Source organism: Quercus suber, unplaced genomic scaffold, assembly GCF_002906115.3.
Source record: "Quercus suber isolate HL8 unplaced genomic scaffold, Cork oak 2.0 scaffold_40, whole genome shotgun sequence".
In the NCBI taxonomy this organism is placed as follows: domain Eukaryota; kingdom Viridiplantae; phylum Streptophyta; class Magnoliopsida; order Fagales; family Fagaceae; genus Quercus; species Quercus suber.
Window position 1 is genome coordinate 170,054 of NW_027069505.1, and position 20,302 is coordinate 190,355.

Below are 20,302 nucleotides of genomic sequence, written 5' to 3' on the forward strand. Positions count from 1 at the left end.
GTCATCGAGCAATCACATTCTCGACCAAGCTAAAGTTGATCGGGAGGAGCTCACTTTTGACGTTCAAGACAGAATGGTCTCATCATAGTTTTTAGGCTCAGATTAGGCCTCAAGGTGTGTCCAGGTCAAGGTCATAGGTCAACGGGGACAGGGTCATATATTGTATCATAAGGCTAAGGCCCAGGGCCCAATGGGCCTGGGCCCTGGCCCGTGTGGCACCATAAGGCTAGTGCCCTAGGAACAATGGGCCTAAGATCCTATCTCGTATAGATAAAAATTTATTTAAAAATATAAAAAGATTATAACTGAATATATATTTTATACCATCTACACATGATTTGTTTTTCCCATTGAACTCAGTTATCATGATACTTAGTACCTAAGTTGAGTATCCTTATACATGGCTCATGATTGTATGGGTTTCAGTTCCATCCCCTTCAATGCATTCCAAATTCATTCTCTTATTAAGGCCTTTGTTAATGGATTTGTAAGGTTATTACAAGACTTAACACTAACTAGTTTCTCAAAAAAAAAAAAAAAAGACTTAACACAAACCATATCAATGATGCTATTATTTAAAGGATAAAGTTTAGTTACAAAATTAGTTGTAACTTAAAACTACAAACTCATTCAATAAAATAAATACTACAACGTATTTTAAAAATCTAACCGTTGAATTGCATGTTCTTTACACCCTTAATACACATGTTAAATTTTGTGTCAATCAGATATCATTTACTATATGATCTATAAGCTTATATTTTGTGCATAATTTTAAATTACAAAATTTGCAATTTAAAAAATTTATTAATGACATAGCTATTGATCTTTAATTTTCTTGAAATTTTGCAAACATAGAGGATATAAGAAGAAAATGTAATCCAATAGTGGATTTGTTAAAATTCACCTCCAATAAAATAATATTAAATAAGTTTGTAGCTAAATTTTTCTTTATTCAAATAAAGTCTCACAATATTGTATTTTATGCAAATGTGTTTGGGTTTTCTGTGATAATGATTATTACATAACCAACCAATTGCAATGGTAGTATCACAATGAATTAATAGGTGGAATTGATTTTTGAATTGGGAGGCTTTGAAAAACTATTGAGGAAGGGTTTTTTTTTTTTTTTTTTTTAAAGACTAAAGTACACTATTTGTCCATGAAAGTTTAAGATGGTTTTCATTTTAATTATTTACGCTCTAAAATTTTCATCTTCTCTATTCGTGCTTTTTTCAAATTGGTACTATTGTTCATTTCCATTAGTAATTTGATTATTCATAATATATTTTTCAATTTACCACAATGAAATTTAAGATTTCTTTACATATTAGAAGTACTATATCATTCACATAAAAAAGAAAAAGAAAAAGTAGTATGTCATAAGATAGATACGATTAATGGTTAAATTATTAACAAAAATTGACAATATATTTAACATAAAAACAAAATAAAATAAGAATAGTAGTTCACTTAATTTTTTTTTTTTTTGAAACGTGTATCGAGTGTCTTTCTGCATTGGACAAGATAGAATTCGAAAATATGTCTAGTCTTAGATACTTGTTCCGTATTAAAAAAAAAAAAAAAAAAAAATTTTTTGAAACGTGTATCGAGTGTCTTTCTGCATTGGACAAGATAGAATTCGAAAATATGTCTAGTCTTAGATACTTGTTCCGTATTAAAAAAAAAAAAAAAAAAAAGCCTGAGCTGACATCATTTGGATATGGGGGCTAGGTCACGTGATAGTCTCGCCGCTCCGATTTTGTTTTTGCAAAAATTATCAACCACATTTAAACCTTATTTTCAATTCCGCCTCTTCATTTACGATCTCTCTCTCTCTCTCTCTCGAATCGAAACCCCGCCTTTTCGTTTTTTTCTCTCTTTCTCTCTCTCCTCGCTCGAGCCCTAGTTTTCTCTCTCTTAGGGTTTGCTCTCTCTCGGATTTTCTCGCACTTTCTCGCGTCTTCGTTTCGCTCGCTCGTATTCATTCTCCGGCGCGTGGTTCTTTGGGGGAAAAAAAGCAGGGATCTCGGTGTGCGATGGAGTATGGCGGTGGTCGTAAAAGATTTAGGCCCGAAGCTGCTTTGAATGGCAATGGCGGCTTCAAGAAATCCAAGCCAGGTACGCCTTCACATTGCTCTTCTACTTACACTCGTAAACACATTTTTCTTCTACTCTATTACGTATAGACGATAGAAATAGTTCTGCCTTTATTTCTGTGTGCTCAAAGTTAGGGTTTTTTTTGCTGTTTTGTGTTACTGCTATGGCTGTGCTTGATTTGGATAGCGAGTGAGTGTGGCTGAATTTGGAAAAAAATTATATGAATAGTAAAGTTTTGAATCTTAAGCTCCGTTTGGTTGCTGAGAAATACGATTCATAGAGTTTTTATTACTTGAATTGGAACCAAAGAAAATTTAAAGAGCGAATCATATGTTGTAAGCTTGATTGGAAGTGAAACGGCTTCTTTTATAGTATTATTTTCCTGCTTTTTTTTTTTTTTGAGAGAATTAAATTTGTGTTTTCAGTATTTTGTGTCTTGGGAAATAGAATTTCAGTTATCAGTTGGAATATAAATAACTGGAAACATTAGAATATAAATTTTTATTCTGCTTTGATTGCAAGCATTTTGTGTAGCATTTTGGTGCAATTGATGAATGTTTTCGGGGGTATTTTGTTTACAAGTACAAGGTTACTTCGAGATTTGTGGGTTCTTGTGTCTTTGGTGTTTTATGTATGTGTTTATGGTATGAAGGTGAAGTATTGGTTGGGAATGGTTGTGTTCATAATGGATTGTGTTTGTGAAGCCCACTGATTATGCTTTCTCTGTTCTTGAGCTTAGTGGTGGCCTTGAGGTTCCTAGTCTTTGTATCACCTGAGGCATGTGGCACCAAATAGTTGCTTGCCCAAGTAAAGTGAGGTGCTAAATTCTAAATATGGTTCTATAAACTCAAATCATATGTATCCAATGTATATTGGACATGATTTGAATTTTCTAGACTGGTAGGAGGCACTTTACAAAAACTTTATCAAAATTGTATAAAAAACAAAAATGAGCATAATCGTCAAAGCTAAAAAATCTTATGATTGAAATTTAAAAGGACTATTTCTAAATTGATGCAAAAAGAAAGAGAGGTGAGAGAGAGAATAAAGCAAGACAAAGAGACACCCCTAAGTTGAATTTATGTAAAGAGTGATTTTATTTTTGCCAAATTACAAAACTGCATTTTTTGGGCTGAATTTCATTGATGCTTTTGCCTCAAGTGCCTTATACTCTGTTCAAGGCGCTCACCTTTAGAGTCTAGGTGAACCATGAATTCCCTCTCAAGGCTTCAAAGGCGTCTTGCCTCCTTGGCTTGCCTGAGCGCCCAGGCAAGTGTCCAGCTTGTCTTTGACTACGCTGGTTGAGATTTTATGAGTCTTGTTTTAGGTTGTGTTGGTAATTTCAATTGAGGTAATTTCAATTGACTCTCCTTGGCTGTCAACTGGATGGTGTGTTTTCCTAATGTTACGTATTGCTTCTTTAATGAGCTAATGTAGATACTTGATTATTTATCAATAGCAGTGATTAGTCTATGGTAACTTGACTGATGGTGGTGTATTTCTTTAGTGGGCGTTCCTTGTAAAGCAATATATTTGAAAAGGAAGATTTTTTGCTGGCTGCTTTAGTCTGCAGTTTGATTAGTATTTTGTTCAACATTCTGTTTTATTTATATGTATGTACATAGTTTGATAATTTAGTTTCCAAAAGTTTGATTGGATGTTACACTTGCTGTTGTTAGCTATTCTCGCCTCTATCCAAGCGATTATTTTCTGCTTGTATGTAACAGTTATTTTTTCTTAAAATCATCTTTCATAGGGTTGGTTGAGTTTTGCAAACCAGTGACAATTAATGTGTTATCCACTGAGAAAGATGAAAATCAAGGGAAAATAAATCTTAAATCTTAAATTATCTACAATTTAGTTCCTGGGAGAAAAGGAAATTCAACTTTGCTTCAACAAGCTACTCTCAAAGATTTAGTTGTTGACTATTATCCGGTTTTCTTGGGAACCAATAGATTGAAAAACAAAAGGTTTAAGTATCCTTTTCTTTTCTGATCCGTTTTAAACAAAAATGTAGTTTGGTGAGAGATGGAGGTCTTACTAAAAAAAAAAAAAGTAGGACAGATGTCTTCCTCTGTTGGTTTTTTCTTCCACTATCTAAATTTTTCAATGGGATTGGTACTCTTATTATCATGTATCAAATAAACACAATCCTTTTACTTATGAAACAGCGTATTCTCCATGGTGATAAAAAATGCTATATGGTATATGATATTACATATTGCCTAAACTTCAAAGATTTAATAACTCACTGAAATTTTAACTGAGGGAAATGAATTAATGTTCTTCAACAGAAATGGAGTCCTTTCCAACTGGTATAGGAAGCAAATCGAAGCCTTGCACAAAGTTTTTCAGGTTCTAATCTTAACCTATCTAAAATAAATATTCTAAATACAATTTCATCTACTGCTAATCTTTATAAGTTATAACAAACATTATTACACAATTTTTGCTAGTAAAATTGGTGTTATCTGGACTAATGAATTGGGCAGTTAAAGTTGTGATACAGGTTGTACTCTTTGTTCTAATCATGTTAAGAAAGACTTATGAACAGAAACAGTTGGGTCACAAGCTTACAGTTCGATTAACTACTTGCTGGACTATATGTAAATTGAAAGCCATTGTTGGATCTTGGATGCATAAGTCATCCTCCATAATATTGTTATATATAATTTGTTATACAATGTTTACAAGTAAAAGCTTTGTGGTGCGGACCAGTGAATTGGAACCTAAAGCTGTGGTAAAGGTTACCGTATTTGTTCTGATTATCTAAGAAAATTACTGAATTGATTTGCAATGCACAAATTGATTTGTGAAGAATGTGTTGGAACACTAATCTTGTCCACAGCATGATGATCATATGAAAGTTTTGTCAGATTCTCCTGGAGTATAAGAAAATAGAAGAATTGACCTTTTTTTTCCTTCAAATTTTGCTGCTCCTTCAGCTTGTTGTTTCCCCCCTTTTTTCACTGTCGTCTGGACTCATCATTAATAGAAGTTGCTTTTTACTTCCTTCCCACATTGTTTGTAGCACATCTCTGTTGTGTATAATATGTTTATGCTTTGAAGTAGTGGATCATATCATCATATACAAAGTTCTCATGTAAATTTCGTTTTCCAAGCTGTGTTGATGTCAAAGCCCATTATATAAAAATTTTGACTGATTCTCAAGAATTTTTCTTTAGATTTGCTGCCTTTTCAGCCCTTGAATTCTGCTCAGTACATTGTTCTCTTGGTCTCTATGAATTGGTTCATTCTAAAAATTAATACTTTTTTAAATTGACAAATATATAAATGGACAAAGTTTAGCTACAAAATTGGTTGTTGCCTAAGGCTACAACCTTACTCAATAAAATAAAAATTTCTACATATTTTGAAATTTTAACCGTTGAATTGCATATTCTTTATGTTTTTAATACGCATGTCAAATTTTGTCTTAATATAGGCTACAACCTTACTCAATAAAATAAAAATTACTATATATTTTGAAATTTTAACTGTTAAATTACATATTCTTTATGTTTTTAATACGCATGTCAAATTTTGTCTCAATCGTATATTATTTACTATATAATCTATAAGCTTATATTTTATGCATAATTTTAAACTACAAAAATTTATAATTTAAACAATTTATTGATGACATAGCTATTGTTCTTTAATTTTCTAAAATTTTTGCAATCATGGAGGATATAAGAAGGAGATATAATTCAATGGTAGATTTGTCAAAATTCACCTCCAATAAAAGATATTAATTAAGTAAGGTTGTAGCTTAAGGCTACAACTAATTTTGTAACTAAACTTTGTCCTATATAAATTATCATGTAATTTTCCTCTTTTGGAGTGACTTTTTTATTCCTCATGTCCTGCATTGGTTTTCTATTTAACATTTTTCACAAAATGTCAATGAGCGTTAGTTCAAATGACACTACTTCCCCTTGTAATTCAAGGTAGACAGTGAGTCTGTGGATTCAAAAACTTATGTTTATAAAATCATATGGATTCCAATAATGTAGCAATATAGGATAGATGCTAAGTTCTGAATTCAAAATTTTAGTGGTGTGAGATGTTTCGGTTGTTAGAATGTCATTTAAACAGTCTACATTTAAGTCTTGTTTATTTCTCTACTACACTTCCAGGGATCCCATACCAATATGTACACTGTAAAGTGGTCAAAGCTATAATGGTGTTTTCATTGCCTGGAAGTATGGCTTATTTTTTTATAAAATACAAATTTGGAGTTGTTAGGATTATAAACAATTTGTTTGGATTTAAAAAAAAAAATTGTGAAAGAGTAATGCAGGAGCTATGGTTTGATGAAGGAATTATTCACTTCTGTTTTGTCTTAACCCTCAGATTTTGTAGAATTTTACTTCTGATTCCTAAGCATGCTATTCCTAAAGTGGCTTGTCTGTATATTATATTGTTATGATTTTACTCTGTCGGGCTTGAATGAATTCTCATTACAATCTATATTGTTCAACACTTGGAAGTTCCTATTTACTGTGCTTAAAGTTCAACTTTTCACAACCTTGACAATATATGGCATTGATTAAATGCTTTGGTTAAGGCATGTCTTTTTTTTTTTTTTTTCTTTATTCCTATGATTATGTCTGCTTACTGTTGCTGATTGATTAAATGCATTGAGATAATTTTATATTAATTCATAGGTAGTTCATTGCTCTATTACGAAGTTGATGGCATGTTTGTTATACTTGAGTTTGACCCCAGAAATTTGGGACTAAGGCTTTGTTGTTGTCGTAATTGTTGAATAGATTAGGAAAATGCATGTGTTTAAGAGATAGTAATAGATGATTGATTAAGATATTTATGTGTATCTATTTTTAATAAACAATTTTTCTTTTATAATTATCTTTGTCATGCTCTCACCATGTCTGTATCTTAAATGTTTTAGATTAGCTGTTTTTCTGTGTTCATGTTGTGTTTTGCCTTGTTTCCATGCTTCCTTAAGAGAATTGACTAATGTTTTTGAAAGACTAGTATCCATTAGGGACAAATGAGAACATTATTTGGATAAGAAATAAGCTTTAATTGCTGTAGACTGTTTGAGAAACTTACACTGTCCTGTTACTTTAGTCAGTAAGCTCTTCAAGTAAAACACTTAATCTTATCCCATAATGTGACGTGCTTTTGCAAATGGATGTGATCCTCATCTATACTAAGATTTAAAAGTTGATTTTAAATTAAATTCCTAGGTAAGCTTGGGCTGCCGGCTATGCTGCCTGGTTGATGTTGACGTAGGTTCCTGTTACCTGGTGTTTGCTTCCTGCATGCTGTATTATTTCGTATGTGATGCATGAGGATTTAGAAAGATATTGATGTAAAAGATTATACTAGTTTAAAGCATATAATAATAAATAGATAACATTTACTCTTCATTCTAATTTTCAAGAGCCTATTGTTAATAAATAATTATGGTTTTGAATTTTTTGCATGTTTGTACTTGCTTTCTTGTATTTGATGAAAATGTATATGTAGTATTGTATGTTTTGCTGTATGTAGTATTAAGATTTTAATAGCATTCTAACCCTTACCATTCATGTGAATGAAATAGAAATTATATTCCCACTAGGGCCTCGTTGCTGTTGGGAATGCAACAAGGCAGGCATCTGTTTGCTTTGCTGTCCAGTGGGAAATGGTTGGCATTTGGTGCCTAAAGTTGGCCCATAGATTTGCCTTTAAAGTGTCTATTCTGCAAGCTTTGTCAACTGTTTTCTTTGTAATGCTCTTGAACTTAAGGGCAACAAAAGTGCTGTAGCTTCTGTGTGTGATGGGGGTCTCTGTTGATACTTTGCCAGACATTTTAGCTTTCTGTATGCAACACAACTTAGCTATAATCCCAACTCAATTGGGTTACATCAAATTTTGTAAAATTTCTAGACATTCTAAACCTATGCAGAATTGCAGTATTTTTTCAATGTTGGGTATCCTTAAATTGTTTTGTTCATTCTGTGTCTGTGCTAACAATTTTTGCTTTCTGATCAATGTGTGCCTGTAGTTACAGTATCCTCTGTGCGTGTATATATTGTACTTAGTTTTTGACAGATGACATTCAATTTTCTTTTGCAATGCAGCACTTCTGGGTGCCCATTTGGTGAGGCATGTCACTTCTTGCACTATGTTCCTGGTGGCATCAAAGTTGTGTCTCAGATGATGAATGTTGCTGGCAACCCAACTCTTCCACAATCTGCTAGAAATTCGGCTGCTCCACCATCATTTCCAGATGGTTCATCTCCTCCAGCTGTCAAGACCCGTTTGTGCAACAAGTTTAAGTCAGCCGAAGGATGCAAGTTTGGAGATAAATGCCATTTTGCTCATGGTGAGTGGGAACTTGGCAAGCCAACTGCTCCATCCTATGAAGATCCTCGGGCAATGGGACCAATGCCAGGCAGGATGGGTGGCCGGGTTGAATCTCACCCATCCAATCATCACCAATCCAGTCATCGGGCTATGGCTAGCTTCGGAACCTCCGCCACTGCTAAGATACTTGTAGATGCTTCACTTACTGGAGCCATCATTGGGAAGAATGGTGTGAACTCGAAGCATATTTGCCGTGTGACAGGAGCAAAGCTTTCCATAAAAGAGCATGATTCGGATCCCACCAGGAGGAACATTGAGCTTGAGGGTACTCTCGATCAGATCGATCAAGCCAGTGCCATGGTACAAGAGCTCATTGCAAATGTTCGTGCAACCTCTGGACCTCCCATGAGGAACCATGCGACGACGGCCTCGGCTCCAGCAAACAACTTCAAGACCAAGCTCTGTGAGAATTTCACTAAAGGGTCCTGCACTTTTGGAGAGAGGTGCCACTTTGCACATGGAGTTGAGGAATTGCGCAAGACAGGGATGTGACTCCCATTTCTTTGACGACCTCTCATCTTTGTTTCCTTGCTATCTTCGTTAGGACGAACACTTGTAATAGATTTTGTTTTGTTTTGTTTCATGTTCTATTTTTTGTTTCTGATTTGCTAGGTTTATGATATTTTGGAATATTATTATATTGACAGATTTACTCCTCTCGTGGTTAACTTGACCGGAATCTTGGTGTAGTGTTTTTAATTTCCCATTGTCTGTAACATGTATAAGAAGCCTTAAGCTCCAAACACAGGCACGTGGGTTGTTTGCAAGTAGTATTCAGCCACAACAGAGGGGCTTCGGTTTAAAATATAGGTGCATTTGTGTCATCTTTTGAGGCCCCACATATTTCCTTATTTTTTGCTTTATAACTCTCTTTTTCCTTATTTTTGCTTTATAATTGTCAATTCCCTCCCTTGGTTTGGGGATGTGATGTAAACTCAGGTTTTCCTTATTTTTGCCTTTTAATTGTCAATTCCATCCCTTGGTTGGTTTGGGGATGTGATGTAAACTCGGAGGTTCTGGCTTTAGTTCATCGCGCAATTGGTATATGGGCTTGGAATGATCTAGCCAAAGATGGGTATGTCCATTTGTGTATATATTAGTTGTTAATTTTGGTTGGTATGCATGTTCATTTGAGAATTCATTTGAGAATTACCTATTTTCAGTGGCTTAATTGCGTAATATGAGATAAACAGCTATTTTTAAAAAGTTTAAAGTTAGATTTTAGTTTATATCATTCCCCAGAGCACAAGCCTATTGTTTTGCTTCTTAAATCAGTACTAATACTTTCTTTGTAACATAATAAAATATTGGGTTGCGTTGGAGATTCTTTATTGTATTAATGTTTCAGTCTGTACCAAAAAAAAAGAAAAGAAAATGTAAAGCATCATACTTTTTGGCTTAATACGCATTGTTATATGCATACATGAATTACACGCATTATGTTATGATAAAGTCACATGTTGTGTAACTTTAAATAATTTTATATCACATAAAAACACTTTGTATTGAGATGATGTTTTGAAAATTTTGAGGTTTAATTGATAGTATATGTCATTCTTTTTAGTGTTTCATGTTTGTGATTTGAACCCCACCTCTCCTCCTCAACTATATTCCATTTAAAAAATATACTTCGTTCTTAATAGTTAATACAAGTCAAATTTCCTACTAATCAAATATATAGTAATATATTAGTAATCGATTTATGAACTCATTTTTTATGCATAATTTTACATTACAAAAACTTGAAACTTAAACATTTTATAAATGAGATAGTTATTGATCTAAAATCATATTGTTTTACAAATATGGTAGAGATAAGAAGAAAATGAAATTCTGCATTTGTCAAAATTCGTTTCCATTTAAAAAAAGAAATGGGGTAACCGTGTAACCTTGATAATAGTCCGTGTTCTTCTGATAAGGGTTTAGTTTTGTTACAGGAGTTTGATGGGACAACTCAACCATTAGAAATGCAGGTCACAGAAGCTTCCTATTTGATTCAATTACACAACCTCCCATTGAATGGGATGACAGCCGATGTTGTAGAGTTTGGTGCTTCCTAGGGAAAATCGAAGAGATAAATGTGCTGGAGGACGAAATAGGCTGGGGTTTCGGGTGAGGTTGAACTGGATGTTACAATCCCTCTTTAACAGGGAAAATGAGTACAGATAGGAGATCCCAACTTGTTTGGGTCTCTTTCAAATAAGAGAGACTCCCTAAAACTTTTGAAACTATTGTGGTCTTCTTGGTCATAACAAATGTGGTTTCTCAAGGAGGATATGGAAAGAAGTTGAGAATTGGTGTCTAGTTAGATACCCTGACACTAAGTGGAGTAACCTGTTAGGTAAGCTGGCTGGGGGTACACTGGTCAATCAGTTGTGGTCAGAGGAATTCCAGAATTCGTGGAGGCTAGGAATGGTGAAAAATGAGGAGTGCAAGCCACCAAATGGGATGTAAGAACAAGAATTGAAACACTTTACAGTTTCAAGAACTCTGTGTTGAACATAGCTTGTGTTGGGCCGGGGAGTGACAATTTCAAATTTTCAATCTTAACAAAGAAAGCTTGAGTGAGGTTTATTAGTCTTCCCTGAGTTAGTTTTGTTTGTTTATTCCACTCATGTCTGTTGGTTCTAAACGTCTACTGCAAAGGTGTTGTCTTTACCGGTTTCTGTTTGCAATTTGTTGTTTTAGGTAGAGCAAAGATGATCCTCTCAAAAAAAAAAAAAAAAAAAAAAGGTAGAGCAAAGATTGTTAAGCATGTTTTCTTCCTGTGTTTCTTCAATAAATTTATCTCTTCAAAAAAAAAAAAAAATTGATGTGACAATTTATAGTGGTGCTGTGTAATATATGTGATGCATAATTGGTGCACCAAATCCTCAGTGGAGTGTTTATGGTTAGTGAACACACAAATGTGTAACTGATTTATAGTAAAATGTAAGAATATGCATCTAGCCCACTAATCTGTTAAAATCGATCTAATTTAATCCAATTCATTGGATTGGGTCATTTTTTAGGGGTTGGTGGGTTGGGTTGGGTTGGATTTCCAACTACTTTTTATAGTGGGTTGGATTGGGTGCGAGTCAGCAGGTCGGGTTGGGTTGGATTTTATTATTTACTCTTTTGGTTTGATGAACTACTAACATATTTATAATCTATAAATCTTTTTTTATTTGTGTTGGTTTGATGTACTAACTAATTAGTTTGTGTTGGTTTGGTGCTATACCTGGGTTTAATTAGTAAATTTGTTGTTATTTGTGTTGGAAATTTTATAAATTTATTATTCTAATCTTTTTTTTTTTAATGTCCAACCTATGGGCCCAACTTGATCCATGTGAGTTGGGTTGGGTTGGACTTTTGTGATGAATTGAGTTGGATTGAGTGTTTTTTTTTTCCCCAACCCGACTATGGTAGGTTGGATTTAAAAAACCCGACCCAACTCGATTCATAGACACCTCTAGTAAAATGTATAATGTTTCAAGTATTTTCCGATGAATAAGTACCATTTCATTCTTTAAAGTTTTACCCCTAGTAATGTACAATAGAGGTTTTCATAGAGGGTGTAAATTACATATGCCACGGGTTGGGCTGTTTTCTTAGACACCCCGACATGTAATCTTTCTCCCATATTAACATACTTCTATCCTATTCAGTAAAAAAAAAAAAATACCAGAAAATTTCTCAGACTCCCACTGAAAGGGAAAAACTGAGATATAGCCCATTGTCACAATAAAACATAGTCCATTAAATAGAAAATATAAGTTGATAACGGAAAGCCACCTAATAGTTTGATAGGTAATTAGGAAAGGAAAAGCTATGGTAGTGTCTCTTATGTTTCCATTATTAATTTCAAAACCCGTTTGTTATGGAACCAGGCTACAAGCATTAGACCTGTTTGGGAACTCTTTCACTCCTGATCAGTGATTGGGCAAGGGTTTTCGACAGCCGCCTTAGCAGCTTTCTTTTTCTCTTCTTCCTTTCTATACCTGATCCCACAAGCATTGCAAAGGCTCTGAAAATAAAAAGTTAAAGAAAAGAGATTTAGCAAATTGCATCAATATTGAAAATATATATAAAAAAAGAAAAAGAAAAAGAAAAAGATGATTTGATTTTTTTTTGGTAAATTACATTAGTACTACTAGTAAAACACTAAAACTAAAACTAGACTTAGTATAATGATTTCAGAAATGACATTGTACCAAAATTAGCAATCTAATTTACATTCCACCCCTTTATCCTCTTTTTAGGTCAAACGGTATTAAATGTTGACACATTATATTAATATCCCTTTTCTGAGGAATATTTAAAAAAAAAAAAAAATTAGCTTAACAGATCCAAACAAACCCATGGGTTTTGCAAGGTTGAAAAATATTTAGTCCATATTTTTTGTAGACTTAATTCCATGTTTTGCTTTATTTTATGTTTTAGGAGAATTACAATGTAATTGGGTAAAATGTATTGAGCCCAGGCCAAAGATAGTCAAAATTGCTGGAAAAAGAACTTGCGACCTACTCGCGACATACATAGAGACGTGGTAGATAAAAGAGGAATCTTTGTAGTATGCAACTTGCAACTTGCTCATGACTGGCTTAAAGACAGATGTCCAACACAACATTTTGATCCACTGGACAACTCAGTCATATAAGTCAAAGCTGACATATTCTACATGTAGAACGTGAGAAACATAAGAAAATCATCTTGTAGTGCCTCAAGGATCCGTTTAGTTGGAATGATAGAAAAGTTAGAGGATAGAAAAAGAAGAGAGAATAGAAAAGTGAGAGGATATAAAATATTTTAGTTTCCCTCATTTGTGTTTGGTTGGGAGGGTGAAAAAGTAGAAGGATGAAAAACTTTTTTATTTGGTTGAAAATAGAGTTTGTATACATTATACTTTTAAAATATTGTGTATTGATGGACAATTCAGTAAAAAAATAAAAAAGTATAAGAAATTAACCCAAAACTATTTTCTTAAAAAAAAAAAAAGAACAAAAACAAAAACCAACCAAAATTAAGGAGAAAATAAACATATGAGTACTTAAAAAAAGAAAAAGAAAAAAATGCTCTCTCCTCACTCTCTCTCTAGGGAAGAACAAGCCGAGCTTGCACGAAGCACGAAAAAAGTGAAAGATGTATACCATGATGGGTTCTGTGAAAAGTAGACCTCGGGTCCTCCATCCCCAAACTAGGGTGCTGGTCCATGGAACATGAATATGTCCTTCAAAGATAAGCTGGTTGGAGAAATTTCAGGTGCATATACTCAAAGTTTTAATTTTGGGGATTTTATGGAGGATGATGCTAAGTCAGATGAGGAAGTTGAGGTTCTCCGGCAAGGTGTTGCTGCGGTTATGTTCTCCAAGGAGTTCAAACAGCTCATTCGAGGTCCCTAGTCTAGAGGTCTTATTGTCAAGGTGTATGGTAAGTCAGTGGGATTTAATTTCCTTCAGCTGAAGCCTTTGTCATTGTGGAAATCAGCTGGTCATCTGGACTGTGTGCCGCTTGGCCATGGTTTCTTTCTTGCGCAGCTTTCTTTGAAAGAAGATTTCGAAAAGGTTTTGAAGAAAGGTCCGTGGTTCATAAGTGAGCACTTCATTTCCTTAAGACCTTGGGAACCAAATTTCAAACCAGAAACAGCCAATGTCACCTCTGTGGCTATTGAGTATTATCATGCAGAAGCTCATCATCACATTGGTAGTTCCATTTTCTAAGAGTGGATACCTTCACAGCCACTGTGTCAAGAGGCAGATTTGCAAGACTTTGTATCCAGGTAGATGTGGAGAAGCCATTGATAACTCTGTTCTCATCGGGAGGCTTGAGCAACCGGTGGCGTATGAAGGCATACATAAACTCTGTTTCGGGTGTGGTAGAATGGGCCATCGTAAGGAAACATGTCCATACACCGTACGCCGGGATACGCTGACTGCGAAGGTAGGAAAGGACGGGACTATAGAGACAGATACGAACCTATGCAATTCGTATGGAAAAGAAGGAATTCATTTGTTTTTTGGAACAACTCTATCAATCAAAATCTGCCTAGGGAGATAGTTAATCAGGTAATAGAGTTTACCCACTGTGCCTCATCCTCGAGATTGTTGAAGCAACGGGTTGTGCAGAGAATTCGATGGGAAAAACCTCTTGAAGGGTGGATGAAGCTAAATACGGATGGGTCAGCTATAGGGAATCTGGGTCCAGCTAGTTGCGGAGGTGTAATAAGGGATAATATTGGTCATTGGATAGTGGGGTTTAACAGAAGTATCGGGATTGCAACTAGCTTCACAGCGGAATTGTGGGGCCTTATAGATGGCCTCAATATGGCTTGTAGTCTGAATATCTCTTCTCTCATAGTCGAACTTAATGCAAAAGGTATTATAGATGCTTTAGCAAATCCAGGTTATGTGAATCATGCTATTTCTCCTATTTTGGACGATTGTAGGCTGTTGATTACTCGCATCCCTCAGATACAGTTCAAACATTGTTTTGTCAAGCAAATAGGTGTGCGGATGATTTTGCAAGGATGAGCGGTAGCCTAGAAGTAGATTTTAGTTTCTTTAGCAGTCCACGTGTGGACATTTTAAGTGTGTTTGAGGATGATTGTAATGGGGTTTCTTGTAGTAGGTTGTGCTCTATCCCTATTGGTCCTTCTTAGTTACTTTTAATAAATCGTTTATTTATCAAAAAAAAAAAAAGAGAAAAAAAGGAAGCCAACAAAAAAAAAAAAAGGAAAAAAAAAAAAAGAGAGGAAAATTTTTGATGGGCCTGGAGAGAAAACACTTAGGCCTTACTATTTATTTTTCTCCCCCCCCCACCCCACTTAACCAAACATACTTCAAAAAGTTTTCCTTCCCATTTTCTCTTCAAAGTTTTTCATCCACTTTATTTCACCTTCAAACAAACACACCCTAAGAGAGCAATTTCTTGCTCATTCCTTTGTGAGAGAGAACCCATGGGCTTAGAGTAAATCTCTACCATTCTCTCTTCTTCTTCCCTCTCATTAGTGACGTATCTTAGAGAAGAGATTTTAACAATCACACTCTTTACCATATTTGAGTGTTATAGAGTTGATTGGTGTTGAAACCATTGAAGCAAACCTTAAATCCAAGGAGATTTGGTGACTTACCATTGGTCACTCAATACATAGATTCTAGAAGTTAGGTGAAGAAAGGACTTGACGAAATCAATTGCTGGTAGCCTAGTAGGAGATTGGAGAGCTCAAGTATATTAGGTAACTTGGACTTGCAGGTTCTTTGTTGTAACTGTATATTACAACTATTCATTAGTGGAGATTTGAGAGGTGGGATAATAGAAAGGTTTTTCCACCTGCTTGGGTTTTTCTCTATGAAAACGTGTTTGGTGTTTATGTATGGTTTACATTTTTTATTGTGCAGACCTATTTGTCGCTTCCCACCCTTTCTAGGTTATTATAAGGGAAAAAGATGGTTTAAGTTTACGATTTCAAAGTGATATTGCATGGATTTGACATGTTGTGAGTGTTTTCATTGCGATAATATGCTGATGGTGTTATGGAGGAGATTGGCATTGATCACGGATTTTTTTGGTTGATAGGTAAAGGGATTATGTGTAGTGGAGGTGAATGTTGGTTGTGTAAGAGGTGGTGGCTCATGGTGGTGTTGGATACGGTGGTGTTAAAGATAAATAATTGGATTTTATATTTAAGATTAGACCATCGGATGACTGATAGTGGGTGGGTTGAGGGAAAATTTTGATGGGATGTGGTTGATTATGGGGTAATATTAAATAGGAATATTAATCATCATGTTTCACCAAAGATAAAATATATGTATGCTTGTAATTACATGTTTTAATTAGTTAGATTGGTAAAATATTTTATCGTCAAATAAGAGAACATACCTTAGGACCAAGAGGACCTTTGCGCCACATTGGGGTAATATAAACGCCGCAGTTATAGTTTGTACACCTCTTATTCGGGTCATTGTAATTCACCTCACGTTTGCGTGAGCTCTTCTTACGTGAAGACGAGCTACCATTGCCTCTCCTAGAAGAGGGATTGAGCAGTGTGTACTCATTCATTTGCTGCATTGGAGGGATGAAGTTGTAGATGTGATGATGAACTCCCCCAACAGCAGCAGCAATCTGACTTTGCCCATTTGAATTATTCATGAAATGGTTTCCCATGATCCTCACTTGTGTCGAGTATGGAACACGGGGAGTGTTAGAGGCTTGTCCTCGAGTGTTGCTTCCCCCATAAACCATGCCATTGTGATATTGTGCCTGTTTTAAGTGTAAAACAAGAATGCCCATTTTGAATCCATAGGACAATATGTAGAAGTTGGATATGCATTTCACATTGGGATGATTTACAATAATGTAAGAATTGAGACAAATTGTGGCTGATTTCTAGGAAACTAAAAATGGATTTCACATTAAGAAACAAGATTAATTCTTATAAAATAAAACAAAAAAACGAAACAAAAAGTTTCTTTAAGTGTACAACTATATATTCAACATTGTTTAAGAAGTATTCATCAATTCCCGTCTCCCTCTTTTACGGAAAAATAATAATAATCTAATAAAGGGGACATATGCATGCTTTATGGGATCATTACCTTAATTAAATTTGAACTATAATGCAATGCCATGTATAGTTTAGGGGGTTCAAATGGATAAATTATTGTGTATTCTCAGAGTACCATAAATGTGCACTCCCTCTTCTCACATGAACGGTGGTTCCCACTAATTAAATTTATGGTGGGACCCACCATTCATGTGAGAGGATGGACTATACATTCATAGTACTCCGAAAATACCTAATAATTTTCCGTTCAAATGAATTCCTTGAGTTGACAATTATATATATACATATATATACACACATATATATATATATATATACACATTTTTTTTTTGAATCACTTAAAACAAAATTTTGAATACTTTGATCCTAAATTTTTTAAACCCACTAGAAATAAGCTTAAATATAAAATTTGTAACAATATTTTGGTTTTTTTAAACACAAAAAAAAAAAAAAGACAAACAACAAACCAATTTTATCTAAAATTTGGGGGAAACAGTAAGCCCAACAACAAAAGTTATTTTTTTTTTTCATCGTAAATCTAAGAAAAAAACTCATTTAGCTCTTAACAAATTTGAAATAAACTAATGGAAAATTCATAGTTTATATTGTGCTATCAATATAATATTTACATTGTTTCTAAATAAATGTGTACAATATTGTATATTTTTTGGCAAATGTGTATAATATAATTATCTATAATGTAAATCTTACATTGATAGTACAATGTAAACATATAATCGTCATAAACTAATAGATAAAAGTATTTTAAGCAATAATAATTAAAATTCACTTAATAATAATAATTAATATGTTCTTAAGATGTATCTTTTTACTGACTCCCCTAAAAAAAATCCTGGAGCCACCAATAAGTCTTATTAATAAATTTTGAGAAAGGTGTAAAGAGCATACTAGCCATTTAAGTTCCATTTAAGTTGGAAGTTTTTTTAAGAATTTATATTTTATTTTTTAACTTGTGCTATTATTGTTAACAACATCGATTAAGAGTTGAATGAAATGGTAAGATGGGCATATGATGAATGTTAGGAGCTTATGAGTAAAACTCACCCTTAAAAATCAACTTGCAATGAGAGGGTGCTCAAGATCTTATAAACACATAATTAAATTTACACTTAATCCATATGGAACACTATGATTATAACTTCTTTATATATATATATATATAGGAAACAAGTAATACTTTATTAGAATATACAAACACGAAAGTAATATGTAGTTGAACTTTTTTTTTTTTGTTTTTTTTTCCCGCGGGGGGGGGGGGGAGGTGGGGTAGTGTATACAAGGAAGATAAGGTGATTCTCAAATTGATCAAGGGCTAATTATCAGTTGTTAGCATAGGTAGTAATATATAAAACAGAATATATGCTAGAAGAAATAGATATAAATATGCGTTTCATTTAGTTCAAGATTTCAAAAAATGTTTTAAAGTTTAGCATAAAAATGAAAATAATTAATTCATTTATTATATTCCAATTTTGAAGCATGATTAATGTTATCTTAGGATAATTTTCATAAGATATCAAAAACCAACTAGTTAAGTTTTAATATATCTACCACGTACCTAGGTTTAGGGTTCAAGTCTGCGGAAAGGAACTTAATATATATATAGTTTATATTTTTCATTTTTTGGTTTTTTTTTTCAAGTAAAATAGAAAATAAAGTTATTTAATGTCTCAAATTAAAATAATTTAAAATGATATGCCTTTTGCTAATTTAGCATCTAATATATAAAAAATACATATTATATAATATATAGGACATTATGATCACCCAAATTATTAAAAAAAAAATCATTTATATAACAAAGAAAAAAAATTCAAGATCATAATAAAGATATAAGAATTTTGATGTTTAATATAGATATATTGTAAAGGATGAAACTATAACATATTGATTTTAAGAACTTTATTGTCATATATAAAAACAAATCTTGGTGAAATAAAAAATATTAGTATCGGAAAGAATAACGAAATTGAAATATATTTTTGGTACAAATATAATACGGAAAACATTTAATGTGTTGTAATAAAAAAAAAACATATTTTTTACAATATATCATGTAGTATGCATATTTACTACCTATGCTTGATTTTCATGTGCCTTAATCTTCTCATTCGGAACAAAAAAAAAAAAAAAAAAAAAAAAAAAAAAAAAAAAAAAAAGTACCTTAATTTTCCTTTATTGAGTTAATGAAATAGTTTGGTTTCTCAGAAAAAAGAAAAACTACCTATGCTTGTTATATAAAATTATTAGTTCAACTTAATTAACGAATTTGAAACATCATATGATTTTGGACAAAACTTAGATACAGTACCTTAGGTGCTATTTTTTAGGTTTTTTTCTTAAGATTTAGCCATGTGACCACTTAACTAAAAAATATACTTCCATCCCATGAGAAAAAATTCATATGACAAAATCTTAAAAAAAGAATCTAAGGAACAACACCTAAGTACTGTACGTAAATCTTGCTCAATGATTTTATTGTCATTTTTTATCTGAGAACATAATAAAAAATTTGAAAATAATTTAGTGGTATATAATTTATAAGTGCTTTTAAAAAGTAGACTGATAATTAAAATGGTAATGATAATAATGATCATGTTCACAATAAGCCCAAGGGAAAAATACTATAATGGTTAAGGTTTGATTATCAATTGTTTACTACTAAAAACTGTAATTAATACACTTTATTCATATTTATGACGTTCGTTCCTAATAATTATTTTTTATTATTTTATTATTAGACCAAAACATCAATTGGTTTTTAGTGTAAGCGAAGATTGAATCTCAAATCTTTTATTCTACTATAAGAGATTTTACTAATTGAATTAACTGAAACTCACTTTAATTTTTTATTTGCTATAGGATTATACAATATACAATTTCCAAATAAATAAATTAAAATCGATTTGACCTAAGGCATAGTGTTGTTGTTTGGCTAGTATAACCGATTTGTTTCTATGTTACATGTTAGTGACATGACAAAATTTAATAGAATTTTAAGAATCTGCAGTATAATTATTTTAAGAACTTTAGACGATGTTAATCTTAATTAGGTGAAAAAATAGAATATTTATTTTTGCAACAATAAAACCATATTGACGATACCAAAGGTATGGTTGGTTCCAGAACTATTTTTGCTGCTTCCATTACTATTCAAAGAAATTACATCTAGTTACTTTAAAAACGTTTCAATTTTTTTTTTTAGATTACTGTATTTGTAATAGTAACAATAATGATAACCAATCATTGTCATTC

General features: G+C 33.0%; 1 protein-coding gene and 1 long non-coding RNA gene across 2 annotated transcripts in view; one reads left to right on the forward strand and one right to left on the reverse strand.

Moving 5' to 3' along the window:
• The window catches only part of LOC136066591 (uncharacterized), a 77,095-nt gene extending 57,883 nt beyond the window's left edge, over positions 1-19,212 (reverse strand). Inside the window, exon 1 of the long non-coding RNA XR_010628079.1 lies at positions 19,166-19,212. This is a non-coding gene — a long non-coding RNA (uncharacterized LOC136066591). The remainder of the gene's footprint in view (positions 1-19,165) is intronic.
• On the forward strand, positions 1,797-9,305 carry LOC111998382 (zinc finger CCCH domain-containing protein 14). Its single transcript, XM_024030479.2, has 3 exons — positions 1,797-2,121; positions 4,395-4,455; positions 8,196-9,305. Exons 1-3 carry the CDS (start codon positions 2,040-2,042, stop codon positions 8,971-8,973), a joined length of 921 nt encoding a protein of 306 aa, XP_023886247.1. The 5' UTR covers positions 1,797-2,039; the 3' UTR covers positions 8,974-9,305.
• Positions 19,213-20,302: the final 1,090 nt, after the last annotated feature.

Bases quoted from the DNA above. Each gene is read 5' to 3' on its own strand.
- LOC111998382 (XM_024030479.2), top strand. From the start codon at position 2,040: ATGGAGTATGGCGGTGGTCGTAAAAGATTTAGGCCCGAAGCTGCTTTG. The intron at 2,122-4,394 runs GTACGCCTTCAC...GTTCTTCAACAG, and splicing joins CTTCAAGAAATCCAAGCCAG to AAATGGAGTCCTTTCCAACT. The intron at 4,456-8,195 runs GTTCTAATCTTA...TTTGCAATGCAG, and splicing joins CCTTGCACAAAGTTTTTCAG to CACTTCTGGGTGCCCATTTG.